This window comes from Electrophorus electricus, chromosome 22, assembly GCF_041902795.1.
Source record: "Electrophorus electricus isolate QZ-2024a chromosome 22, ASM4190279v1, whole genome shotgun sequence".
In the NCBI taxonomy this organism is placed as follows: domain Eukaryota; kingdom Metazoa; phylum Chordata; class Actinopteri; order Gymnotiformes; family Gymnotidae; genus Electrophorus; species Electrophorus electricus.
In genome coordinates, this window is record NC_137518.1 from 5,782,371 (window position 1) to 5,802,761 (window position 20,391).

Sequence of the window (20,391 nt, forward strand, 5' to 3'; positions counted from 1 at the left end):
TTTCCTACTGGAATCAGCAAATTATTAAATTAGAAAATTATGTTTTACAACACAAAAACGTGCATTACTCTGCTCCTGCAATAGACATCCAGCAGTGCGTTGAACTAAATGAGCTACAGTTTTCCCAGTGCACATTAAGATATGTTCTTTCCTTACACTACTTTGGTCTGATAGGTTCAAACTATGAGACAAGGATTCATAATGCCTTCTGTTCTTATTCCAAACCAGGTTACGTAGTGTTTTGATGGTGAAAACCACAGGGAAAGGGTTCTTGGCTTATGACCCCTGTGCTGTCAGCAAAAATGACCTTGGTAGGCTGTGATAACCGTGGGACCATACACACCTGCACGCACCCAGTGCTGCAAAAACCGGCACACCCATTCCCCGCATCAGACCATATATAAAAAGGGGTCAGAATGGTCCCAGAGTGTGAGTCCGGATCGTCCACAATCATGCTGAGATTCCTCTTGTTGAGCGTCTTCGCTGCCCTGGGTAAGCCAAATCCACTCCACTGGAGAGCCATTCACCACACAAGCTGCACAACAGGGACACACACAGTTATCAATAGTTAACCATGTAATCTCCAGCCTATAATGGGAGAATCCAGTCTATAATGGTAGAATCTTTTCGTAACTTTCAAGTTTCAAGTTTCAAGTTTCAAGTTTATTTGTCACATACATAGTCATACACAGTACAACACGCAGTGAAATGGTGGAGAGTGCTCTGTCCAAACTGAGGAAGAGAACCAGGGGTGCATAGAGAAAAAAAAATATATACAGATAAATATATATATTCTATGTATGTACAAAATATATTAATAATGTATGTACAATATATATGTATATTATGATTATATACACAATGTACAATGTATATGGTTGAGTATATATGTACACAATCTACAGAATGTACAGATCCATTGTATAGTACCATATCTACAGTTGTTGTAACAGGTTAATTGAGTATAAATCTAAATCTATATATACAGATGTACAGATATACAGTCATAACTTTTTTCATAACTTGAAAACCGTGGATCTTGGTTGAGCCTGCATCAAAAGAGCAGAGATCCTCAATAAAGAGTTCAGCATTTTTTGCTCCATAGTGTGCACAGGTACATATGTATGCCGGAGTTGGTTGTTTGATTTTGTTTTTTTGAGTTCCAGTGCAAAAATATAAAACACATATATGAGTCATGCATATAATCCACATCCACTGAATTCTTAATATCAAAATTGTGCATGTGTGTGCGTTTGCGTGTCTGTACTCACACGTGTAGTGCTGGCACAGGACAAGCCTGAACCCAGGTATCTGGAGACCATCCAGGAGAGAGTTGTGGGTGGAGAAGTGGCCAAACCTAACTCTTGGCCCTGGCAGGTAATCTGTCCTTTGTCTATGAGGGGTCATCATAAAACTATCTACACTGTTAACTGGACAAGGTAGTTTATATCCTTTGAGGGTTTTACATATGGCATCACATTACTAATAGCATCACACTGCTAAAGTAAGAAATAATTGTAAAATGTATTTATTTTTTCTTTAATAATCAGGAAATATCTAGAATTTTATATGCAGTGTCTGTGTAACCCAGTAGTGAACTGTATAAATATGGCTGCTGGAAAAGGAATCTACAGGGTCTAGGGTAATTACACATTAACTAGGAAATGTCCCAGCTTCTAACTCGAAGTTTTTTTGTACTTCTCTCTTATGTTTCTCTGATGGCTGTGGTGTACTCTTTTATTATTTTCATGAATTGTAGTGAAGCACAAGGTTTCCAGATAAACAGGATCTTTTGGACATGGGTCCTTTATCAGCTGTGCAAAGCAATTTGTTTGATTGCTGATGATGTCCTGTTTCTTTTGAAGTTTTGTGTACTTCACAAATATTTTTGAATATATATATATATATATATGTGTGTGTGTGTGTGTGTGTGTGTGTGTGTGTGTGTAGCAGAGGTTCTTGTGCTGTTGTAATCACATATCCAGTGACAGTAGTCAAAAGTAATATGAAAAAATTATATATTCAGACATAGTATGTGGGTTTTTATAAAGTAAAGCACTGAATGCAGTATCCAGAATGAATGCAAGTTCCTATGAGCAACCAACAGAATTTTCTCCTCTTACAGCACTAAACTGTGACATGTGACTTAGATGGGGGTGATGCAGTAAAGTTCTCAGACATACAAATTACTACTATTTTTCTGGGCAATGTGACTGAAAATAATAAATTAAAGGTCTTGTATAAATAAAACCAACAAAGCCAACAAAGGTTACAACTGTACAGTCACTAAAGGGCTTGAGGTTATATTACTCTATATCACAGTTCTGTAAACACACAGTTCTGTAAACACAGTGGTCAAATTTACACTTTAAATTCCCAGATCTCCCTCCAGTACCTGTCTGGTAACAGCTACTACCACACTTGTGGAGGAACACTAATCAGGAGGCAATGGGTGATGACTGCTGCTCACTGCGTGGACAGGTAGCAAAGAACCAATTTCCAGCCCACAATAGGTTATCAAAAAAGATCAGGATTCAATAGGAAAAGTTTGATCTCTTAACCCGAGATTTACTGCTGTTTCTTGCTGCAGCACAAAGATGGTTGTTGAGTGATCTACACAGACCAGTGGCTTTGGCAAATTCACCTCCATACATTTCATAAATGAAGTAATGTTCAAAGTCAACTGAATATTTTGTTTTTCCAAATCTTTGCAGCCAGAGAACATGGCGTGTTGTACTGGGAGATCATGACATCTACAAGCAAGAAGGCAGGGAGCAGTATATGAGCGTCAGTGCTGTGTACATTCACCCACAGTGGAACTCCAACAATGTGGCTGGAGGGTATAAGTTCATTTATTTGTTTGTTTATTTATAAAAAATCTAATTTATTCAATGGTACTTTAAATATTAAATAACATTTTATACACTGAAATAAGGGACAGAATTAGGATGTGCATTCCAGTGTGAATGTACTTATAAAATATTTTTGAGATGAAGTCTTTGGGGTCCTTGGCTCATTCAAAAAATGAATACAATTACATTCAGGGTCATAAATCTGGGGTCTTTTCCTTTTGGTCTCAGGTACGATATTGCGCTACTACGTCTGTCCACTGCAGCCACACTGAACTCCTATGTGCAGTTGGGTTCTCTGCCTCCCTCTGGTCAGGTGCTGCCCAACAACAACCCCTGCTACATTACCGGGTGGGGCCGCACTCAGAGTGAGTGAAAGCCGGCGGCACCCTGCTGATTACCCAAGGGCTGAATGCTTACAGTGTCTTTAAGTGGCTAAGCGGAAAAGTAATTTCCATCTGTCTAGCTCATGGTGGCCTGCTTATTGAGTGTATATCTGACACAAGCCTCCACCACATACCCAGCAATAAAATAGAACATTTTTATTGCCATCATACAGGAACAATGAGAATTGCCTGAAGGCCAGTATGAGCTGTAGATATCAGCTACATCTTCAGAGCCGTGGAGGTGGAGGTGGGTGGTGGTGGGGTGTTGAATAAAGAGCTATTCTAAATGGCTGTCCTATCTCCAGCTGGAGGTCAGCTGTCTCCCCAGCTGAAGAAGGCCTACCTGCCCTTAGTGGACTATGCTACTTGCTCCAGCAGCAGCTGGTGGGGAAGCACCGTGAAGCCCACCATGGTGTGCGCTGGGGGTGCCAGCCTGTCTGGATGCCAGGTGTGACATCAACACAAAGAATTAAACTGATGCTTTTAACCAGTAATAATTTCTTAAGGGACTAGGAATACACTGCAAACATGATAGGCTGATGTGTACAAATAGATATTGTCTCTTTACTCACTGTCTCAGGGTGACTCAGGTGGCCCCCTGAACTGCCAGGTGGGAGGCCAGTATGTGGTCCACGGAGTGACCAGCTTTGTGTCATCCCTGGGCTGCAACACCCAAAGGAAGCCGACTGTCTTCACCCGCGTGTCTGCCTACATCAGCTGGATCAAGAATGTAAGTGAACTTACTATTATAGTGGTTTATAGTAAGCCTCAGGACACTCAAAAGGTTAATCCTGTTCTTTTGTCACAAAACCAAATCTATTAATTGCTATGTAAATTTCATTAATGCCATTCTTTTTACAAGCATGCAGATTTAGTCATAACACTGCTAAAATACTGCACTTGAAAGCGGTTCTACAAAAGCATCAGCTACATTTTTAAAAGTACAATTAAAGTATTAACTACTGACACCATAACCCAAACAGTAGCCTTTCAGTGTTCATCGATATACAGTATTTTTCTGTATTTTTGTATATTTATGCTTTTTTTCCTCCCATCTTCAGATTGCTGGATAAATCAGATTTGGAGGGTGATGTTGAAGCGGATGAGAGAGGACACCCCATGTCTCATTTAAATGTACACAAGAAATAAACATACTTAAAATATGTTGAAGTTGAACTTGGTCCTGGGAAATTTGTTTTATTTAGAATGTAAATTGTGCTTCAGTGAAGTAGATATCATGGTGGGGCAAAAGACTGCACATTTTGGTGATGAACAATTAAACAGCACATGATCAGAAACAGCATCACACATCATAGATCATTGCAATTACACCCACTTACTCTCTCTACGTTTTCTCATTGCTTAATTGTCAAAATACAGAACTCTCCACACATAAATGTTTTACATATCTGGCTCCTCACTCCATTGCTAGGTTTATACGTTCAGCTAGTTGAAATGAAGCTTTTTCCTTATCGAAAAGGTTTACAAAACGTATGCTAAGAAACATCACAACAAATCAAACTGAAAAAGAATCTACATGACAAACTTTGGATTAAGGAGGTCTAAACTATGTGGAAAGCATGCAAACAGTTCTGGCAGTACAAAATGATGGTCATTAAACTTTGAGCGAATGTTACTTCTTGGCTCCTGATGTAAAGTAGGAGAAATAAACAGATGTTCCCTACAGGAGGGAGAGTTAACAAGCCACAGTACATAATTTCCATGTCTTATGACATTTAATGTGCAAAATACATGATGTGCAGTTTGTGGAGTGCCTCCAAATTTGGTAAATCTATGTTTGGATTTCTCAACCCAGTCTTCAGGATCCATTAAACCATCCACATATTTTGCTCTATATTCATCTCAGGAATCAAACAATTACTAACACTGAATACCTGGTATAGTGGGGCCTTCTGTTGCAGCAAAAATGTGGACCTTCTGAGATATTCCCGGAAGTGGGCTGAGAACATGCTGTTAGTGAACATTACTGAGGCAGCATGTTGAAATTTGAGCATCAAATGTAAAAAAAAATAAATAAATAAAAAAAGAGTTAACTTGTGGGTTTGCAAATGTTTGACCATTTTTACATGCATGTATAATGAATTTGTATATAGATTATGGATACAACAATAGATAGATTGAACAAACAAGTAAATGAGGGACTCAAATAACATGTGAATGCAGCTACTTTACTATTAGTGATTACTGTAGTATCCTACCATTGGCATAATTTTTGGACAGGGGAAAGTCACCCCTTCCTTTAATAATTCACACTACTCATATAATGTGTAGGCTGGGTGGAGTGAGCAGTCCCCCCAGGTTGAAATGAAACCTCTCTAATGGTGATAATGCACCCCATCTACACACCACGAGTGATCACAGAATGATTTGTCAGCCATGACAACAACATAACCCAATGCCATCCCCTTCTCTGATCCCATATCCTAACCTAGCAAGACAGAGGTAGAGTCTCATGGGATATTCCAGAGAAGCCAGTGGAACATTAATTTTCAACTTCATCAGCCAAACACCAAATTATATATTACACTTGATTGTAGTGAAAAGGCCTATCTGCAGATCTACTGGTGATGGTAAAATATGTTCCCACCATTTGTCTTGAAGCACTTGATTTACTAAATCACACATTACCTTTGCAGCTATCCGGGGTTTTTCATATACTGTACAATAAGTAGTTGAACATATAGCTTGTCATTGTTACTATAGCTTTATCTAAGCCAGGAAGTTAGTAATATTTCTGTTATACTTATAAATAATAATAATATTATTATTTATAATAATAAATAATTAGTGTAATCTATTTAGTGCCTTTTTCAAACGCAAGGTCCCTTTACAATAACAGTACAGAGAAGAAAAAGAAGTGAAGAACAGAGAGGAAGAGATTGAGGTAGAGTGTTCCATAATTTTGGAGCCATGACACTAAAAGATCTGCTTCCTACAGAGACCAGTCTAAACTTGGGGATGGAGAGGAGACCTGCACCAGGAGTGTAGGCATTCAGATAGGTAGGGAGGTGCAGAGCTTTGTATGTAAGCAGAAGTAGTTTATACTGAATGCATTCAGGGACAGGGAGCCAAAGTAAATGATATAGAATAGGTGATGCGGGCTGATTTTTTAACATGTAGGTGAAATCTCACAGCTGAATTTTGAACATACAAGTGAGCAGATGGTTTTGTTTAGGATGCCAGTGAAGAAAGAGTTGCAGTACTCAAGACGGGAGGTGATGAAAGCATGAACTAGAGTCTAAGCATCTTGTTTGGAGAGCATAGGCATAAGACTAGCAATACTGTGGAGATGATTTGATTTGAAGCAGGGTTCAAAAGAGAGTGAGGAGCCAAATAAAATCCTACACTAACCAAACACATAGAACTATCTGTCGTGGTTCCCTTAATAACCTGTTATGTGTTCCTTTGTTTTGGTTCTGTTCCTTGTTTAGCCACCTGTTTATACTCTCCTCCCCTTATTGGTCTCACATATGCTTCCTGCATCTACCTATCAGCAGCAAAGAATAGTTCAAAATAAGACTGACAGTATTAGACATCTTTTGCATCATTTACCAAGCAATTTTAGTACATTTTGTTAGTCTGTGTTTCAGTGGCAGTATAACATTAGGGTTTCCAGGTTTCCTACCAATTTAGTCACTGTCAGCTCTTATTACAGCTCTGATCCACCAGTGTGTATTTATATTGATCTGGAATGCTGCAAAGTACTTGTTCCCTATTGCGACAGTTCATATTTCACATGATAATATGACATCAAAGTTCCCAGGGGAGGTGCACTGTCCTTGGTCATCTGTCTACTATGAGAGGATACAGAGCACTTATCGTTATGATAATCATAACATTTCAATTTTTAATCATTCCAGTAACTGTGTACAAATATGTGGCAGTAAACAATTTAGTGTTCTGTTTTTTGTTGTGTAGTTGCTTTTCATGAATACATGATTTTAGTTGATTTTGTCATAAATAAATATGAAAGACTATGAACATAATACCTGTAGTGAAATATTTTTATTATGTAATAATGTGCAGTAACTATACTGCATACTATTCACCAATTAAACCAAAAAACCCATAGCCATCTTGTCACAGAAGTCATGACAGGACATGTTCATACTGTCTAATCCCCACTGCTTGGTACAGTGTATGTCTGCAGGATGTGTTCTGCCTCTTTCTGATTGTCCACTATAGAGGCATCAAATGGTGATGTAGGAATCATCCTATTGCACTACTCCTTCATGCTGTACTTGGCTACTTGGGTAAGCCTTCTGAATACAGGATATAGCACAACAAAGTTGTCAGGTGTAAGTTGAAGAAACCTGAACAGGTGGACCTGCTGCGTCTTTGCGGGGTTTGGTTACTGAGTGCTTCATGTGTGCTTTGTATTTTGGCAGTGCTCCCTGAAAGAAGTATGGAGAAGAGTTGTGGGTGGTAGAAAGACCAGATCAGGAGAGGGTGGTTGAAGACTGCTGTCCACTGGGTGGACAGGTATGATGCATCTTGTTTTCATTTGTTTATACTTTTCTGAAGGCAGGACATATTAATTCAAGTGGGTAGGGAACTGTTTGTGTGGGTGCTGGTAGATTTGACCTAAGCATACTTACATCAGCATATCTTCTACTCAACACTGTTGTTTTGCCCTCTAGGGCTTTGGTTCAGTGTTGTTGCATGCCCAAAATGCATAATAATATAGGAACAGTATTATAGGAAAAGTGAAACTCCTGGATAGATTTCACAGCATGAAAGAAAAGAGCAATACATCTCTTTTAGATTTGTCAACATTCACCCCAACTAGAATTCCAACAGTATATGAAGTGAGTAAGTAACTTGCAATGTTGCATTACATCTTCATTGCTGAAGCATAGCATTTGAGGAACACATTTAAAAGATTAAATAAGAATAATAAAGTATTATAGTAAGTAAATATTATACTGCAGCCTGACATTATATGAGCTAATAAATATGTATTTTCAAGTTTCACAAGACTCAGGGGCTATTTTCCCTAATCCTAGATATGACATTGCTGTCCACTGACACATTCTTCAATTCCTACGCGCAGATGGGTTCTGCACCTTCCTCTGGTCAGGTGCTCATTCTTCAACCAACCCCTGCCTTACGACCAGCTGGGGCCCCACTCAGAATGAATGAGAACAGGGTATCATATTGTTGCCAGATACCTGTGTGTCCTAGTTTAACTAATTTAGCACTTCATACTTAAGTGGAAGCTGCCTGTAATCCCAGTATTATTTTTGGACCATTGTTGCTGCTTCTGCCTTAGTGACTTTTTGTGCAGTGTTATGTTTGCAGCTGTAGGATGTCTTCCTGATAACCTGAAGCAGGTCTGCCAGTCTGTGGTGGGCCAAAAGCCCAGAAGACCAGCAAGTACTTTTTAGTTGTACTAGGGCATGGCATGCTGTTCTTTGTGATCATTATTATGTTTTAATGCTTTTATGTCACCTGAGTTGTCAAATTGAATTCATTTAAAGTGATATTGATGTTAGAAAATATTTTGTGGCAAAGAGTAAAAAACAAAAAAGCTGTTTGCATAAGTAATCAAGCCCTCTGCAGAAGGTAAGAAAAAGTTGCAAAATAAAATCAAAGTGTTTGGATATCCTAGTGAGCATTGTTGGATCAATTGCAAAGAAATGGAAGCTGCAGTATATCACCAAGGCACTGCCTAGACAAGGCCATCCCGCAAATCTCAGCATTGGATCAAGAAGGGGTCTTTTGGGGAAGCCACAGAGAGGCCAATGATCACTTTGAATGAGCTACAGAGTTCGGTGGCTAAAACTGGAGTGAAGGTCCACCTGTCAATGATAGAAAGAGCTCTGCATACAGCTGGCCTGTATTGGAGGGTCACTAGGAAGAAACCATCACTGAAGAAAAAACAAATCTAAGCATGTCCAGAGTTTGCTGGAGTGTCCAGAGTTTGTCAGAAAACATCAGAGTGTAGGTGTTTGGCCAAAATTCAGCACTACGTATGACAAACATAACAGGGTCCATTCTTCAAATAACATCAACCCAACAGTGAAGTACACTGGAGCAGCATCATGTTATGGGGATGCTTTTCCTTGGTGGGAACTGGGCATCTTGTTAAATCTGAAGGACAAATGGATGGTACAAACATAGGGAGATACTGAAGAATGCTAAAACAGGCTTGGCAGACTGAAAGCTGTTTTTGTTAAAAAAAAAAAAAAAATTAAATTAAATTTAAAAAATGTAAATTAAAAAAAGATTTCCAACAAGTACTAGACTGAAGGGGTTGAATACTTATGCAACCAGCTTTTTTGTTCAGTTTAAACTTTTTGATGATCTGTTGAGAAAATAACTTGGAAAATTTACTTTAAGAGTATAGTGGTTGCCTTTAAACGTACTGGCTGGAACAATCTGTCAGTGTCATTTATAATTCAGATGTCTTTTAAGGGGGTTGAACTAACATTCACGTGAATGATGTAAAATCTACATATAAGGCCCGGAGCAAAAAAAACAGTATTCACCGACAAACATCATTGAGTCCAGATGATGAGTTTGTATGCCATACCAGTTTGCCAAGTCTCCAGAATGTTCCTGCTTGTTCATTAGAATTGAACTGTCCACATACTTTTTTTTAATTGTCAGGTGTTCACATACTTTTGGCCCCATAGTGTAGGTTCCCATTATCCATGTTTCTGTCTGGAGTAGCTGGCTGGCTGTTATGGTTACAATTATTACCTGCAGATCATAAAATACAAACAACCTAGTAAAGATAAGGCATATCCCAGAGATGCAGTTAAGTTCAATTATGTTGGGTCTGATAGCACTTCACATTAAAATATGTTCAAATTTAGCATTATCTTCTGTTATTATTATTAATGAACTTCTAGATCAGACTTCACAACTACTATTATCCACCTAGAGGTGGTATAAAATCCCACCTACTCTCAGAGGGAAAGAAGAAACCAAATAAAAACTGCCACTGTATTTGTTTATTTGCACAAATAACATTTAATATCACAATATAGTACAATTATGAATGTTTTATTTTATTTCAAGCATCCTTACAATTTTTTAATACTGTCCTCGATAAAGACCAACATAACCATATAGAGATCTGTAAATACTATAAATAAAATCTTTAGCAAAGCAAAAATCCTTTATCACATTGTTTCTGCATACATCAATCAAAACTCAAATAGACAAAATATACATTACACACATAATTGTATTTGCCACTGATCGATAATGTCATCTTAATTTATTTATTTAAACATACAGATGGCAATCAGGAGTAGAAAATTTGAATCTCAGATCAGTCAGACAGACTCAGTATTATTGCCTTTTTTGACAGCTACAGGTCAGAGCTTTGCCCAGCACTTCCAATTCATTCTAAATATTTGGAGTTCTGTTCCAATAGCCTGAAAAATTTGTTTAAGAAAATATTCTCTCATACATGGCATGTTATGTGATCAAAGTGACAGTTGTATTATATGATCATTTACACTCATTTGAAGAGTTATTGAACAATTTTGAAAATAAATGTTTACTGTAAAAAAAATATAAAGTATGCAGTATTTTCTTAGCCTAGATAAACAAAAATATATACTTTCTCTTGTTTTGGAATATTAAAAATCAAACAAAGACAAATCAGATTTTCATATGGCTTTTCATGAGTTCTTTCACACATTAAAATCTTTTACCTGAGGGCTATAACTATAAACTGGGATTTTTGGGGGGTAAATTAACATGCCAATGGATCAGAGGCATATGTAAAAAACCCCAAAGTGAGTGATGGAAGGTGTGCTACAGGTATTAAGGTACACTCTGTGACCACAGTGGGAACTGTGAATACAATTAAGAGGTACTCTGCCTCCTACATACCCATAGCCATGACTGTAGATTTACAAACCAAAAGGGCTGTAGTCTGAAGAATCATGAGTTTACTCTGCATATGTTTGATCTATATAAGCAGTGCTTTAAACAACAGAATAAAAACTTCTTGCACCACTTATAAATAGCTCTTATAAACTACATGACTGCAAAAAAAAAAGGCATTTTAAGGTGAGGCAGACAGAAGCTCCTCAATCCCAATTAGCAGTTCATATTGTACCCTCGACTGAGTTGAGTTTGGGTTGGTCAGTGTGATCTGGCCTAGCCTGAGACACGTCCATACTGATGGTACCGGTTCAGGTCTGATGGTACTTCTGCAGGATCTTCACCACACTCGCATGGCCAAACTGCACCACATCATCCAGAGGGATGTTTCCCCCACCTTTACACACAGGAACTGGATTTACTATAATTCGATGAAGCAAAAAGCCAATTCTGATAAAGAGGAGATTGGAAACATTAAATCTCTTTCACCTGTCTTTCACAAAGGGGTTCACTTTGCATGTCAACATCCACTTGGCCTGAAAAAAAAACATCAAAGCCAACATTTCATGCTAAGATTTTTAAGAATATTCACAGTGGTTTACAAAAACATACATAAATGTGTGGGGTTTTTTTTTAAGTAATATGTATTTATTAAAATGAACCCTCAGTAGAAGCAACATGAATTGCTGTACGACAGTCTTAGTACTTCTGGTCTAAATCCATGGATGACAGAGCAAACCTTTAAAAAAAATTTTATATACAATTAAAAAATGCACAACATGAAAAAAAAAAACATCTAAATAGTCACAAAGAAACCAACATAGCTCTATTAAAAAGTGAGGCTAGTAATGAAACACTGAACAGCTGCGATTGCTCATGAATTAGCATACCGCCTGAGGGCTGAAACATCTCCACTCTGAGCTGCAAACATCAGGTTCATCACAGACTTGTTCTAAATAAAAACAGTTGATCAAATAAAGACTGAAGGAAAGTGGTACTGAAGTTAAATTACCATGTAATGTACTTAATGTAGAGGAGTTTCTGTCCAACAAGAAAAAAGCCACCAAAAAGATTCACTGAAAGGTGTATTAATGTGCAATCTGTCACTACAAGCAGACCACCTCAAGTCTACAAATAGTTAAATCAGAAAACAAATAAAGGGACATCCAGGTATAATAGTTAATTCACATGAAGGCAATGCAAAATGGACTAAAAATACTCAGCCGTCAGCAGTCAAACATCAATCAAACAGCAGTCAAAACACACCTGAATGTATATCTTTCCATAATCCTAAATACATTCTGATCTAAGGGCTGATGTTTGAATTTTATTTTAATTCTAAAAGTTTATGTGACCACGAAGTGCCAGGTTTGCCTGATCGATGAGCAGCTTTATTAAAGAACAGACAACAGATGTAAGAACACAACCGCAGTACACAAAGGAAGTTACCGGCTAAAAAAGGAGTCAGAGGTTAAATAACACAAAGAAATCCAAAAACTGAATCCAAAAAAACACAAAGCCAAGAGGGTAGCCAAAATCAAAAAACATAACAAACATTCAAGATACTCAGGATTAGGAGAGTAATGACAACCTGACAATGCTTCACCAGCAATACGATGAGTGTCAGCGTGAGTGGCAGTGTTGTAAGGAATCTGATGTGTATGAATGGGGGACAGGTTTGTGTGATTGAACTGTAGCTGCGGCAATGGTTAATATCCAAGGGAGGAGGACCTCTGGTGGAGATGGGAGATTCACTATGTATGAGTTTATTTCAAAAACAAAAACAAACAAGCAAAAAAAAAATGTAATATATTTTGTCATATGCCTCCTCAACATGTATTTTTCATCTAGAACTGTAGTTCCTAAGCCAGCAAGTGCCAGAGCAAACTGCTGGAAAAGCATCCTGGGATGGCAGCTAATGAAGCTGGTAGAGAGACTGGCAAGTGTGCAAAACTGTTGTCAAGGCAGTGAGTAGCTACTTTAAAGATTCAAAAAATGTAAAATAGGAAAAGCAGAAAAAAGAAAGAAAGAGAAGGTAAACTTTTAACTTTTAAGAAGTAGACCTTTAACTGGCACTGATATTGTTGAATTATATATGTGCACTGTAAGAATTCTGTTTTATCACACTAAGCTAAATGTGTTTATTATATTAGCAGGTAAATTAAGATTTTGAGCAAGACTTAGTCATGCTGCAAAATATTCTTAATTTAATATTTTCTTAGCTTAGCTTCACTATTATAAGTAAGCACCCATTTACTGCGCAGAATATGTCCTCTTATTTTGCCTTCAGCTTTTAAAATTAGGCAGGATTCACTAGGACAGAGCAACAGTGCCATCTGCTGGACAGAATCTCCCTCGGCCAAGCGGTTTGTACTGCCCTGTTGCCCTGCACAATTCCCATTTTCTAGCTTACCTGATTACACACATGATCATGAGCTGGTGAGTATAGTCAGGTGGGACAGAGCAGGCACAAATCCTCAGTGCAGTGGAACACCAGGGTTGAATTAAAAAAACAACACGTTCCAATTTTGCCAAACTATCTAACTATAACTTTGGCTTCTCACCCTGTCATCATCATACATACAACAAAGACAACAGTTCCTGAATAAAGATATTGTTAATACAGAAGGCAGTAAAACAGTCCATTCAATTGGCCTGTATAAATCTTTTAACTATAACAGCGCGTTGCATATTATATTAAAAACGTATCAGGTTTAAAGTTTACCTGGCAGAACTGGATGCCCCTTACACTGTTCCCCACCTTGTCCAGAGGTGGTGACCAACACCAGACCCCCATCACATTGGGGACTACTAACAACACAACCCCAGACACCCCTGACTTTGCAGGTAATCCCATCTGAAATATAAGAAGATATAAAAAAGCCTCTTGGTTGCCTCTTCATGTCATTTTCACAATACACACGAGGGACCAAATATCAAAATATATTACTTTAAAGAGGTGCCCATTTAAGCCCAGCTGGACACAAAATGACCAATGCCAAAGCTTGGGGATTTTGTTGGGTCCTTAAGAAAAGCAAATCAGTGACTCACATGGATGGCGAACTGGCCGGAGTAGTCATACGTGCCACATGAGTGCATGAGGCTGAGGGTGTTCTTCATGGCCTCGCTGCTCAGCACACGTTCACCCGTGATAGGGCAGATGCCCCCATTAGCCAGTGTGGCTGCAATCACACTGCCTGACTCGCATGTCACCTCGATGGATCACAGCTGGTGGGGGGTACAGGGTCAGTGGCTGTGTATGAATGTATGGTAGTTGGACATGTGCAGTCATTACAGTAATTTCCAGAATGGCCCAAAAGCTTATAGAGAAGAGGGCACACTTAAATGACAAAGCTGTGTTACAGGCACTTTGTGAGGAGGATGGTGCAGTAATTAGTCCAGCTCACCTGGAAGTAAAAGTCAAGAGCATCGATCATATCTGCCCCACGAGGAAAAAACTGCAAACAGACACAGGGATGCAAGCAGTACTATTTATATTAGGCAGTTTAGGCAAAAGCTTGAAAAACATGCCAATTACTGTATGAACCTTTTTCTCTTTGAGATAGTAGCTTATTGCAAAGTTTCTGTCTCCTGTCTCCTTTTCTGATTGGAACCTGTACAACACAGTAATTGCAATACACAGAATCAATACAAACAAGGTTATGAACAGCAAGAAAATGCAAAGGTGAACACACGTGGCATTACTAAAGCCAACATATTCCATTCCTACCATTTTCTTCACAAAGTCCATAAGCTGGAGAATGCCAACAGAATGACTTAGTTCAAAATCTATTTTACATAAGTGTCAATAAACATATTTTAATAAACTATTCAGAAACCAAAAAAGTCATTTCTGTCACGTTTGCTGTTGAGTTATTAACAGTCAAATTTCTCTGCTTTGTGTGACCCAGGCTGGGAAGGAGAGAAAGGTAACGTGCATGAATAAAACATTCTACAGTAATACTGGGTGGTATACAACTGAATACATACATCTGAAATGACATATACATAAGATAATTCAACACCACCAAGCAATTAAATTAAAACACTGTGAAATTCTTGCTGATGTTTCAGTGCACTATTAAAGTTCACAATATGCACTATGAGAATGCACATTAAAATATTTTTGAAAGATCTGCCAAAAGGCACTCTAAGTTAGCTTGCATTCTTAGGGTTTGTATGACTTCTCTTAACAAATTATCATAATGTATACAAGTTTTTGTGTTATTGCAAGTTCCTTCATAGCCATTAAATGCTACTTCAACATTATATTAAATAACTGTTTAGAAGCCCCATTCATTCAGTGCTCACTTGTGCCCAGTATAGAAAACAGTGTCCAAGTCAAGAACTTGGATTCAAGTCGGCCTGTGTATTTATTAAACCTGCCTACTGTAACCTACTTTCGATCTGAGATAGAATAACAAGCACATACCGCCTATAAACATGTGCTTTAATTGGCTGGTCAGTTGCCCTCATGTTCACACCCCTCACTCCCCTCATACTCTCACAGCCCACATACACACACAGAAATGTGTATGCAAACATACACATACCCACACACCAACACAACCAAAAAAAGGGACATGTCAAAATATACGTTTGTTTTGTGACTTAAGATCTTGCCAACTAGATCTTAGTGATCTTGCCAACTAGTAACATCGAAAATCTTGTCCTTTTGTCCTTTTCTGTTTGGCCAGTGTATTTATCACAGGATACATGCTGAAAGCACCTAAATCAGTGTCACTGGGGAAGCTTACTTACAGCACGTGATGGAGATCCAGATTGTCGAATCAGAGCTAGGTTTGACTGTGGTATTAGTAACAGAGACATAGAACACCAGCAATCAAAGCGTTTTTTTTTACCTTGATAAGAGAGCTGATGACAATTGCTCCTGCTCCTAGGATTGTGAGGTTTTTCTGACAATTAAATACAAAAATAAACAAACAACAATTAATTAAAATAATTTTTAAAATGTTAATCACATAACAATCCCTTTCCCCACCATTTATTGTTTGCAGAAATATATGATCTTCTAATTAAAATAGAATCGACAATACTATATACAAAAAACTAGAAATTAATTACAAAAACAAAAAATAACTTTGGACCCCAGATGGTTAATACACAGTTATATAGCTATATTCTTGAGGTTGGATAGAATTTGTTTAAATGGGCAATGATGTTTGATGTTTAAATTTACTCTTTCTAAATGTTTGTTTATTCATAGTGGGGTCGAGGTACAAGCACTGCTCCTTTCAAGTCCACCACAGAGTTGTGTCCCCATAGTGTCAAGGGGTCTCCAAACACTGAGAAGCAGAATATTTCTCATAAATATTCACATTAAAAAAAACAAAAACAATTGCTTGTTTGGGAGAATAAATGAAATCTTAAAGTTAATTCTACCCTTTCGTTTCCAGATGCAAAGGACAGTAGTAGTAGTTGTTGTTGCTGTAGTAATAGCCTAACAGAATAGGTGTTAACGTACTATCTTCATCAAGGGACAGCTTGTTGAACTTGAACCCTCTAGGCTCCTTGCTCACGAATCGGTGCACATGCACGGTCCTGTGCTCGTGTACAGCGACAGCATACACAAGACTGCAGGCACAATGGCACTTTGGTGTTATCCACTGAGTGCCTGCCAAGATGTAGAATTTTGAAATTTAGAATTCTCTCACTTTCTGCTATAAAAGCAGTGAGGTATCTTACTCCAGTATAAAACCTAGTTCCTCACATAGAGATATCAGTCACATTGCTAACTGTTATTCCACTAAGAAATTAGTCACTTCTGTTTTATTCCTTCTGATTTCTTTCCTTCATTCATTCATTCATTTATTCATTCATTCATTTTAATTTAACTGTTGTGAGTTTAGGGTGAGTCAGAATTTTAGTGCTACAGACTAGTGCTACAATGGCATCTGTTACAGGAATTCATCTTTTTACCTCTGACCATCTGCTGTGTATATCGACATCCCCCACAGATTAGGACTAAATTTGGCAAGATGTGGAACGTAATCTGCTACCTGACACACAAAACACATTTTGGATTAATCTAACTTTGATTTTAGCAAAGGATAAAGAAAAACATAATTAAAAGAATAACACAAATACTTACTAGCCCATCGTTTCACTGTTTCACCGTGTTCTAGATCTGGTTTATGATGGCAACAAATGCTAAAAACTCAGGAATTATGAATTTCTTTCTAAAGGCCTGTGACAGCAGGACAATGTTCCCACCTACACACCTGACATAAACATAATGGTATGATCATATGATTCTTACATTCATGTCAAGACCTATCTAGTAACTAAGCAGTTTCTTTTTTACTGGTTGTATGTGGTCAGTTGTATATCTCAAAAAATAAGACATATTATCAACAAAAGAGGTTTGATGTACACTTTTAAAAATGCATGAGAAAGAACTAATAATTTTCTTTCATAATTACGCTTTAATTCAATCATTTTCATTACTCACATTTGAATCATTTAGACACACAGCAAAGTATGTCTCCACTATCTATTATAAATACTCCCACCACTAAACCTCTAAAATGGACATAACCTGCTGAGGGTCACTAATAAGTTTGATTTAATAAGACATATTCAGTATTAATTAGGCAACATAAGCAAATAAACACAACATTCAAGTTCGGTTTATTTGTCACATACATAGTCATACACAGTATAACTCGCAGTGAAATGGTGGAGAGTGCTCTGTCCAAACTGAGGAAAAGAAAACAGGAGTGCATAGAGAAAAATATATATATGCAAGATAAATATATATATTCTATGTATGTACAATATATATATTTATCTTGCATATATATATATTTTTCTCTATGCACCTGTTTTCTTTTCCTCAGTTTGGACAGAGCACTCAGTTTGGACAGAGCACTCTCCTGCAACATGTATGCATATAACACATGTATATGCAACATGTATGTATATAACACATATATTACATGTCTGCATACACTATGATACAGAGAACTTTAATTAGATATGTGGATGTGAAGAAGATAGAATCTACATTCTTCCATTGCTCTGGCACTGAAATGTAATTCCGATACAATTACAGGCACACTCATGCCATGTCATACTGAGTGTGTCTTATTGACTGTGTTTGTGTATCTAAACAGGTTTATCCTTAAATTTCAAAGTAGCAATGTATTATAATTCACATATTAAATCAACTTAATCTGTGTGCTTGACTGTACATCAGCGTTCAGTATGTAACAAGAAAAAGACCTAGTAATAAAGAACCCACTTATTAACCTCATAATAGCTATCACATCAAAGGGGTCAATAAAGCCTGTACAAGTTTAATCTTCCTTTGGAGTAAGCTCAGCTTCATACTCTACATTGTGATTAGTTTGTAAATGCTGTCTTAATGAAAACAATCATAAATCAGTCCAACAAAAACAAAAGAATTCTGTATTTTAAGCTTTATGAGCTTTGCCCACTCTTGGGTGACTGGGGTTTGTGTGAGCACGTTTTCCGCCAGAGTTCCAGACTGGTTGTCATCTATCTCTATATGTTAATATAGCAAATGTACTGGCTTTGAAAGTGCACACTCTGTGCTGTAAGTATGCACACATACCTTATTTCAAACCATCTCCATTGCACTGTGAATATCTATCCAAGACCTTAACAACAAAGCATCGAATAGAAGTTTAATAAGCATTTGTTGCTATGAGGTCATGAACAGCTCTTCTCTAACAAGTCATCCTTGAATTATGTATAGGAGCATGAGAGAAAGAATAAGAGATGTGTGAGTAGCACTCACTTGCGGAAGAGCTCCCGGTCCATCGTTGACTTCACTGACAGATTCCTGGACAGCTTGTCGCAGATTTTCCATGCAGTCCCGAAGACGAGGGTCAGAGGTTAGCAGTCCAGTGCTTTTAAGAGCCTGAGTGAGAAATCAACACAGCATGGTTCTCTCTGTAATGCACCTGTTCTTCCTTAAAAGAGCATCATAGCCTTCTATGAGGTGTGATCAGCACCACAAAATATAGGTTTGCATTTGTATTTGAAATGACTAAGTATGAATACAGTCATTATAATAAGAAACATTAACCTAAAATGTTTCTTCAGTTTATTGTATGAAACCCATCTGAAGCTAAATAAAGCTTAGTCCCTTTAGACAGAAAATTGACCAATTTTCAGTGAGCTTTCAACCCTATTTTCAGTTCCATCAGTCTCACAAAATTATTTCATTATTGATGACAAGTTTTCCTAACACATTACCCTACCATTTCCTCTACCTCTATATTATATCTTTACCTCTAAATTCTACATCTATATTATAGAGGTAAATTTATATCTTGTTTAAGTAAACGTGTTTCTTTAACCACAACGTTTAAAATTAGACTAAAATATCAATTAGATTTATTCTGTTACTCAGCTTCATTGAGCTAAATATTTAAAACTCACCTATTTATAGCGTATGAGGCCTTACAGGGGAACCCCATTTAAGATCACAGCAACTCAAACTGCGATCGCATCCAGGACAGCGATAGCCCACCGGTGAGGTTTACAGACAGTGGTAACGAGTTCTGCGTGCGGTGTTCAACCATCCGTTTGTACTCACAGCAATTAACTGAGAGATGGAGACCTTCTCCTCTCCATCCGTTATAGTTTAGAAAAGCAAATATTCCATTCTTGAGAAAAGGCCTTCATCTTTTCTATCACTGTGTAGTCATAAATTAAAATGTCAACATATGTGTTTTTACAGCTTAGGCTTTGTAACGCTCTTGTTGACATGAAGGCCAATTAAAACCTACAAGTCTACACTGAATAAGGTAAGTAGACTTACAGGTTTAATGGTAGATGTACAGTACAACATGCTCTTTACTGAGGTAAACCTGTGTTGAAGACCCGGTATGGAATTACATCTTCTGTCTTGAGAAACTGCACGAACCATTGTAGTAACAACCCAAAAGCTTGTTTTAGAAAATCCTGTAACAAGAAACTCAACGACTCCAAAGTTAGTCGACCGTAAGGTCCTAAAACTGTGCATCATCCACTTTAACATAAGAAGTAACAGGCCAGGTGTAGTAAAAATAAATAAATACAACGAGCGTTTCTCGACAGTCAGCGAACAGTTCACTTACGTCACGAAAAAAAAAAAGCGCAGTCGAGTGGTCGCGCGCAAGTGCGACGTTCACTATGGACTTCAGTTCGCCAATACTTAAACAGTGACGTTCCCCAACAAGGGTAATTACGAAAAATGTTTCATAAAATGATGGGGAGGCGGGAAAATACTTGAGATAAAAAGAAATATATCTGATCGT

General features: G+C 37.7%; 2 protein-coding genes across 2 annotated transcripts; one reads left to right on the plus strand and one right to left on the minus strand.

The window, feature by feature from the left end:
• The first annotated feature begins 430 nt into the window (after positions 1-430).
• Positions 431-4,436, plus strand: cela1.6 (chymotrypsin like elastase family member 1, tandem duplicate 6). The gene is made up of 8 exons (XM_081705371.1): positions 431-492; positions 1,280-1,377; positions 2,381-2,481; positions 2,715-2,840; positions 3,081-3,217; positions 3,541-3,683; positions 3,816-3,965; positions 4,297-4,436. Exons 1-8 carry the CDS (start codon positions 453-455, stop codon positions 4,306-4,308), a joined length of 807 nt encoding a protein of 268 aa, XP_081561497.1. The 5' UTR covers positions 431-452; the 3' UTR covers positions 4,309-4,436.
• Positions 4,437-10,270: 5,834 nt separating this feature from the next.
• Positions 10,271-20,021, minus strand: gls2b (glutaminase 2b (liver, mitochondrial)). Its single transcript, XM_081705786.1, is given in 21 exon segments — positions 10,271-11,495; positions 11,589-11,623; positions 11,625-11,637; positions 11,764-11,840; positions 11,992-12,053; positions 13,827-13,958; positions 14,153-14,329; positions 14,509-14,559; positions 14,649-14,715; positions 14,797-14,890; positions 14,983-15,013; positions 15,964-16,000; positions 16,002-16,017; positions 16,587-16,690; positions 16,692-16,736; positions 17,042-17,121; positions 17,214-17,343; positions 18,885-18,910; positions 18,912-19,007; positions 19,689-19,788; positions 19,963-20,021. Coding segments are annotated over 21 exon segments (1,515 nt in total). The 3' UTR covers positions 10,271-11,412.
• Between the last annotated feature and the right edge of the window lie 370 nt (positions 20,022-20,391).